This window comes from Bubalus kerabau, chromosome 2 (genome assembly GCF_029407905.1).
Source record: "Bubalus kerabau isolate K-KA32 ecotype Philippines breed swamp buffalo chromosome 2, PCC_UOA_SB_1v2, whole genome shotgun sequence".
NCBI classification, from domain to species: domain Eukaryota; kingdom Metazoa; phylum Chordata; class Mammalia; order Artiodactyla; family Bovidae; genus Bubalus; species Bubalus kerabau.
Window position 1 is genome coordinate 128,369,378 of NC_073625.1, and position 8,334 is coordinate 128,377,711.

Below are 8,334 nucleotides of genomic sequence, written 5' to 3' on the forward strand. Positions count from 1 at the left end.
GCAAGAATACTGCGGTGGGTTGTCATGCCCTTCTTCATGGGCATCTTCCTGACCTAGGGGTCCAACCTGTGTCTCCTGCCTTTGCAGGTGGATTCTTTACCACTGAAACCACCTGAGTAGCCCCAGAAAGAGATACTGTTGCTGCTGCTGCTGCTAAGTCGCTTCAGTTGTGTCCGACTCTGTGCGACCCCATAGACAGCAGCCCACCAGGCTCCTCTGTCCCTGGGATTCTCCAGGCAAGAACACTGGAGTGGGTTGCCATTTCCTTCTCCAATGCATGAAAGTGAAAAGTGAAAGTGAAGTCGCTCAATCGTGTCTGACTCTTAGCGACCCCATGGACTGCAGCCTACCAGGCTCCTCCATCCATGGGATTTTCCAGGCAAGAGTACTGGAGTGGGGTGCCATTGCCTTCTCCGGAAAGAGATCCTACCTTTTGTTTATTCGTGTTGATGGACATTTGGCTTGCTTCTTCTTTTTAATTTAATGTTACTTATTTGGCTGCGCCTGGTCTTAGTTGCAGCACTCAGGATCTTCTAACTTTGTTGAGGTATGTGAGGATGTGAACTCTTAATTGCAGCATGTGGGATCTGAGAAGGGTTCAAACCCAGGCCCCCTGCACTGGGAACATGGAGTCTTAGTCACTGGACCACCAGGGGAGTCCCTGGCTTATTTCTTTTTTCTGGCTATTTTGAATAATGCTACTATGAACATTTGTCTATAAGTTTTGTGTGGACGTATGTCTCCATTTCTCTTGAATTATGTATATAACCACCTACTTACCTACTTATATGGTAACTCCATGTTAAACATTTTGAGGAACCTCCAACTTGTCTTCTACAGCAACAGCACCATTTTACAATTTGCCATCAGTGAATCAGTAAATCAATTTCTCCATATTCTCACCAGAACTTGTTATTATCTGTCTTTTTAATTATGGCTATCCTAGTGGGTATGAAGTGGTAGTTCACTGGGATTTTTATCTATATTTCCAAAATGACTGGTGGTGTTAGGCATCTCTTTATATGCTTATTGGCCATTTGTATATCTTCTTTGGAGAAATGTTTATTAGATCCTTTGCCTAATTTTAAATTCAGTTGTCTTTTTACTGTTGAGTTCAAGTTCTTTATATATTCTGATACAAGCACCTTGTCTGATATATGATTTGAAAACATTTTTTTCCCATCCTGTGGGGTTTTTTTCACTTTCTTTTTTTGTGTCCTTTGAAACACAGAAGTTTTTAATTTTAACGATGTCCAATTTATCCGTTTTTTTTTTCCTTTTATTGCTTGTGTTATTGATGTCATTTCTAAGAAATCATTGCCTAATCCAAGATCATGAAGATTTCCTCATAAGAGTTTTATACTTTTAGCTCTTACTTTGGTATTTGATCATTTTAAGTTAATTTTTATGTATGGTGTGAAGTAGAAGTTCAACATCATTCTTTTTTTTTTTTTTTTTTTTTAATTTTATTTTATTTTTAAACTTTACATAACTGTATTAGATTTGCCAAATATCAAAATGAATCCGCCACAGGTATACATGTGTTCCCCATCCTGAACCCTCCTCCCTCCTCCCTCCCCATTCCATCCCTCTGGGTCGTCCCAGTGCACCAGCCCCAAGCCTCCAGTATCGTGCATTGAACCTGGACTGGCAACTCATTTCATACATGATATTTTACAAGTTTCAATGCCATTCTCCCAAATCTTCCCACCCTCTCCCTCTCCCACAGAGTCCATAAGACTGTTCTATACATCAGTGTCTCTTTTGCTGTCTCGTACACAGGGTTATTGTTACCATCTTTCTAAATTCCATATATATGCGTTAGTATACTGTATTGGTGTTTTTCTTTCTGGCTTACTTCACTCTGTATAATAGGCTCCAGTTTCATCCACCTCATTAGAACTGATTCAAATGTATTCTTTTTAATGGCTGAATAATACTCCATTGTGTATATGTACCACAGCTTTCTTATCCATTCATCTGCTGATGGACATCTAGGTTGCTTCCATGTCCTGGCTATTATAAACAGTGCTGCGATGAACATTGGGGTACTCGTGTCTCTTTCCCTTCTGGTTTTCTCAGTGTGTATGCCCAGCAGTGGGATTGCTGGATCATAAGGCATGTCTATTTCCAGTTTTTTAAGGAATCTCCACACTGTTCTCCATAGTGGCTGTACTAGTTTGCGTTCCCACCAACAGTGTGAGAGGGTTCCTTTTCTCCACACCCTCTCCAGCATTTATTACTTGTAGACTTTTGGATCGCAGCCATTCTGACTGGTGTGAAATGGTACCTCATAGTGGTTTTGATTTGCATTTCTCTGATAATGAGTGACAACATCATTCTTTTATGTGTGAATATCCAGTTGTCCCAGCACCGTTTGTTGAAAAAGTCTATTCTTTCCCCTTTGGATTATATTCACACCCTTGTTAAAAATTGATTTTCCATACGTGTGTGAATTTATTTCCAGACCCAGTTCTATCTCATTGATCTATGTGTCTGTCCTTTATGCCACTATCACACTGTCTTGAATACTGTAGATTTGTCAAAAGTTTTGAAATTGGGAAGAATGAATCTTAAAACTTTGTTCTTTCTTTTTCTCTACTGCTTTGGCTATTCTGTATTTCTTGTATTTCTATATGACTTTTAGAATCAGCTTGTTCATTTCTGCACAATACCAGTTGGACTTCTGATAGTTATTGCACTGAATCTGCAGATTTACTTGGGTAGTATTGCCATCTTAACAATATTGTCTTCTGATCCACGAACATGGATCTTTCAATTTATTTAGGTTTTCTTTCACTTCTTTCAGTAATGTTCTTTGGTTTCTCATGTGCAAGTCTTAAAGTTCTTCCTCAAATTTATTCTGAAGTATTTTATTCTTTTTAATGCTATTAAAAATGGAATTGTTTTCTTAATTTCATACTTAGATTGTTTATTATAGAAATACAATTGATTTTTATATATTGATCTTGCACCCTACAATCTTGCTGAACTTGTTTACTATTTCGAATAGTGCCTGTGTGAATCCTTTTTATTGTTTTACCCGCTGGAGCACTTAATACAGTTCCTAACACTAACTAGTATTCAATCCACCTGTAGTCCTTGAGCTGCTATCTCTGAATGCATATTTCCACAGAAACCTTCCATTCACTGAATAATTTCCCATTTTCCAATACCATTGACTCATTCTTCTTCTCTTTCACTCTTATCTGCAGGCTTAGGAACAATGGGCCGAGGCATTGTCATTTCTTTTGCAAAGGCCCAGATCCCCGTGATTGCCGTAGAATCAGACAAGAAGCAGCTAGAGACTGCAAGCAAGATGATAACCTCCATCTTGGAAAAGGAAGCATCCAAAATGCAGCAGAGTGGGCGCCCTTGGTCAGGACCAAAACCCAGGTTAACTACATCTATGAAAGAGCTCAGTGGTGTAGATTTAGTCATTGAAGCAGTGTATGAGGACATGAACCTGAAGAAGCGTGTCTTTGCTGAACTATCAGCTGTATGCAAGCCAGAAGCACTCTTATGCACCAACACTTCCGCCCTGGACATTGATGAGATTGCTTCTTCCAGTGACCGTCCTCACTTGGTCATTGGCACCCACTTCTTCTCACCAGCTCACGTCATGAAGTTGTTAGAGGTTATTCCCAGCCAATTCTCTTCCCCCACCACCATTGCTACGGTTATGAATTTATCAAAAAAGATTAAGAAGATTGGAGTAGTTGTAGGCAATTGTTTTGGATTTGTTGGGAATCGAATGCTGAGGTCTTATTATGATCAGACATACTTCTTATTAGAAGAAGGCAGTAAACCAGAGGAGATAGATGAGGTGCTGGAAGAGTTTGGTTTCAAAATGGGACCTTTTAGAGTGTCTGATCTTGCTGGGTTGGATATAGGTTGGAAATCCCGCAAAGGGCAAGGTCTTACTGGACCTACATTGCCTCCAGGAAGTTCTGCCCGGAAGCGAGGCGGCCGGAGATATTGCCCAATTCCTGATATGCTGTGTGAGTCAGGACGGTTTGGTCAGAAGACAGGTAAGGGTTGGTACCTTTATGATAAGCCCCTGGGGAGGATCCACAAACCTGATCCCTGGCTTTCCCAATTTCTGGCACAGTACAGGGAAATATATCACATCGAACCACGTATCATTAGCCGGGATGAGATCCTCGAGCGCTGCCTATATTCACTCATCAATGAGGCATTTCGCATCTTGGGAGAAGGGATGGCAGCTATCCCAGAGCACATTGATGTTATCTATTTACATGGGTATGGATGGCCAAGGCACAGGGGTGGGCCCATGTTCTATGCTTCCACAGTTGGGTTGCCCACAGTGCTAGAGAAGTTGCAGAAATACCACAGGCAGAATCCTGATATTCCCCAACTGGAGCCTTGTGACTATCTTAAAAAACTGGCTTCCCAGGGAAACCTTCCTCTGGAAGAGTGGCAAAGCTTGTCAGGACTCCCCAGCAGTAAACTGTGATTCAGCCTTTCAGGTTTTGCCTTACCTGCTGGCATCAAGTAATACTCACTGAAATTCATAGAAACTAATCCAAAGAGATCCAAAGTAAGATTGCTCTGAAATACAAAATGAAAGGAATAATCAGTTGGCTAAAACCCCTCTTTGGATCTTCTGTCTGATGATTCTAATGGGTCAAATCTTCAGGAATGTGCTTCTTATGCCAGGGATCTGTCTGTATCAGATAAATGATTTCAGTTGCCGTGAATAAACTTGTGTTAACATTGTAATAGCTAAGGAGAGAGGCTCAGGAATAAGTTGAAGTTCCCAGTTCCTTGATCATGTGAGAAATATGTCATCTATTATTATTTGATAAATGCATAAATTCATGTTGAGTCTTTCATCCTCACACACGTGGCAGTGATAGGAAATCTTATGGACCCTTTATTCAACAGATCCTCATTGTTCATCCCTAAGCATCTTGCACAACACTTAACAGGCCTAAAACCTGGAGGGGCAAGGAAGCCTGTGATTAAGGCTTCAGTTCAGAGTCTCAGAGGTAGAGTGGAGATGGTTGGCAGGGTAGGGTCCGCAGTAGGGGTCTCTATGTGTGAGCTTGGAAAGCTGCCCAGGGGGAGGCCAGGGGCAAAGTTTCAATGGCAGAAGGGTGTTGAAATTTAGGCAAAACACAGTTGGGAGTTAGTGAGGAAACCACATACTTCAGACCAGAATGGGGAGTCAAAGGAGCTTAGAAAGTCACACTCAATATTAGCATTTCTGTCCAAGGCCCTTGTGTACAGTTGTCCTTGCTGCTTGCAAGAGGCTCAGTAATGTCTGATGATGATTTCCTCAAGACCACTAGATGTCTTTATTTAGCCTTCTATTCAAGCAGCAGTAATGGAAAGTAAACTCTGGGAGATTGTGAAGGACAGGGAAGCTTGGAGTGCTGCAGTCCTTGAGGTCGCAGAATAGGACACAGCTGAGTAACTGAACAACAACAAATTGTTAACTTAGGGTAAGGTGAGAATCTCAGGGATCTAACCTCCTCTAATTCTGTGATAAAGTAATAATACCAGATTCCTGGTCATGGGAAGCCTTTGTGACGTTGAGTATGAAATGGTTGAATCCTGACAAGTCTAAAATTATTGAAAAACAAATTTTGTGTAATTTTGCTATAAGAATTCTTCTCTTTTTACTTTTTGCCTTGTTTGGTTAAAAGTTGAGGGACTAGTCAACACAATAACTTGTACACAAATGTTTAGAGCAGAACTATTCATAACAGCCCCAAATTGGAAACAATCCAAGTGTCCATCAACTGATGAATGCATAAATAAAATGTAAACTGGCCATACAGTAGGATATTATTTAGTCATAAAAAGAAGAGAAGTGCTAATACATGCTACAGCATGATGAATCTTGAAAATATTATGCTAAGTGAAAAAATAGGCAAATCTATTGAGATAGAAAGCAGATTACAGCTTGCCAAAGGCTGAATGATTGGGGATAGGGAACAGGGTGTGGCTGCTGATGGGTACAGAATTTCTTTCTGGGCTAATGAAAATGTTTTGAAATTATTGTTTTGATGGTTGCATAACTCTGTAAATCTACTTAAAACCATTGAGTTGTATACCCTAAATGTGTGAACTGTATGGCATGTGAATTATATCTTAATCAAGTTAATAAACAAGTAAGCAACTTGTTTACTTACTTAGGAAGTCTTGTGGACCCTTCTTCATTCAACAGACACTCTGTGCACCCGTGAACATCTTGCACAGCACTTGGCAGATCAAGAATCTGGAGGGGCATTAATCCAGCAATCCCTTGTCATATAAGGAAACAAATAGGCTTAGGTTATTGTCCTTCAGGGTGATGTGAATGAATTGGTTTTTACAATATTTTCGCCAATGAACCCAAACAAAATTACCAAAAGTTCTAACAGAAATCTTGAATGAATATAGTGCAAGTTTTCATTGTAAAAAGTAAACCAAAAACAAATAAAAAAACTTTTAGAATGTGCTTTGAATTTCAATTTAGAATAATTTTTGAGATATATATTGTTGGAGTTTATATAATTAAAGAGATAAATAGAAAAAATTCCTGAAAATAGTAACTCTGCAAAGTAACTTAGTTTCAAATTAATGTAAATTTGTTTCAAATTAATAAACACATAACTTTTTCTTCTTTAGACCTTGCATAGATTTCAATGTTGAGCTCTTTTTTCTTTTTTGTGAGTTCTTAAAACTTATTTTTCTCCTACATTCTCCTCTAGATCGGGGTTTTGATACTAGAGTGTCTATAAATAGATTTTTATGAGTCCATAATCCCTGAAACTTTGTGCTAATATTTGTGTGTATGCATCTGACTGCATTTCTTAGAAAAGGTACCATATCTTATCTTATATCATATTCTCTGAAGTGTCTGTGACTCAATAAATGTTAAGGACCAACATTTTATATGTATCATGGGAAGAAGAAATATGAGTTCATTTATCCTTATTTTGTATCAAAGGAGGCAAAACTGATTCAAACTATTGGGTTCTGCAAACAGCAGTGGTTAATATGAAGAAACCTTTCCAGGATATACTATCCAATTATTGAAAATGCACTTGCTTAAAGGCTTATTTTGTTGTTATTAAAAAAATTTTAACTATCTTTCCAAAAAAATCACCTTCTGAATGACATTTTTAAAATGTGTTCTAATAGTAATTGACTCTGACAAGAACTACATATTACAAGCACCCTTGAAGCTTTGCCATAATACTCCAGCTTTGAAGATGAGACTAATGATGTTCCTTAAATCAGAAAAGCCACTGTGCAGCTGCAATTGCTATCTGCTTATTCATTTCCAGCAGAAATACGTGTGCTTGCAAGAAAGAGAGTGAGAGGTCCTAACTCCCTTGATTAATGATGTTACAGAAATGTGCCTACAAATCGTACTTCACAGCACTGTTGTTCAGTCTCTTTGTGACTCTTTGTGACCCTATGGCCTGTAATACACCAGGCTTCTCTGTCCTCCACCATCCCCTGGTGAGTTTGCTCAAGTTCATGTCCATTGAGTTGGTGATGCCATCCAACCATCTCATTCTCTGCCACCCCCTTCTCCTCCTGCCCTCGATCTTTCCCAGCATCAGGGTCTTTTCCAATGAGTTGGCTCTTTGCATCAGGTGGCTGAAGTATTGGAGCTTCAGCAACAGTCCTTCCAATGAATATTCAGGGTTGATTCTTTTAGGATTGACTGGTTTGATCTCCTTGCAGTCCAAGGGACTCTCGAGAGTCTTCTCTAGTGCCACAGTTCAAAAGCATCAATTCTTTGTTCTGAGCCTTCTTTATGGTCCAGCTCTCACATCTGTACATGACTACTGGAAAAACCGTAGTTTTGACTATATGGACCTTTGCTGGCAAAGTGATGTCTCTGCTTTTTAATACGCTATCTAGGATTGTCATAGTTTTTCTTCCAAGAGCAAGTGTCTTTTAATTTCATGGCTGCAGTCACAGTCCATAGTGATTTTAGAGCCCAAGGAAATAAAACCAGTCACTGTTTCCACTGTTTCCCCATCTATTTGCAATGAAGTGATGGGACCAGATGCCATGATCTTAGTATTTTGAATGTTGAGTTTTAAGCCAGGCTTTTCACTCTCCTCTTTCACCCTCATCAAGAGGCTCTTTAGTTCCTCTTTGCTTTTTGCCGTAAGGGTGGTATCATCTGCATGTTTGAGGTAATTGATATTTCTCCTGGCAATCTTGGTTCCAGCTTGTGCTTCATCCAGTCTGGCATTTCACATAATGCACTCGTTTCACATGATGTACTCTGCAGGGTGACAATATATAGCCTGATGTACTCCTTTCTCAATTTTGAACCAGTCGTTGTTCCATGGCTTGTTC

The 8,334-nt window shown here is 39.5% G+C and overlaps 1 protein-coding gene across 1 annotated transcript in view; it reads left to right on the forward strand.

The window, feature by feature from the left end:
* Window positions 1-6,533, forward strand: part of EHHADH (enoyl-CoA hydratase and 3-hydroxyacyl CoA dehydrogenase) — a 54,904-nt gene extending 48,371 nt beyond the window's left edge. The window contains exon 7 of the mRNA XM_055568839.1: window positions 3,216-6,533. Coding sequence (XP_055424814.1) covers window positions 3,216-4,477 — 1,262 coding nt within the window. The 3' untranslated portion in view covers window positions 4,478-6,533. The remainder of the gene's footprint in view (window positions 1-3,215) is intronic.
* The last annotated feature ends 1,801 nt before the right edge of the window (window positions 6,534-8,334 follow it).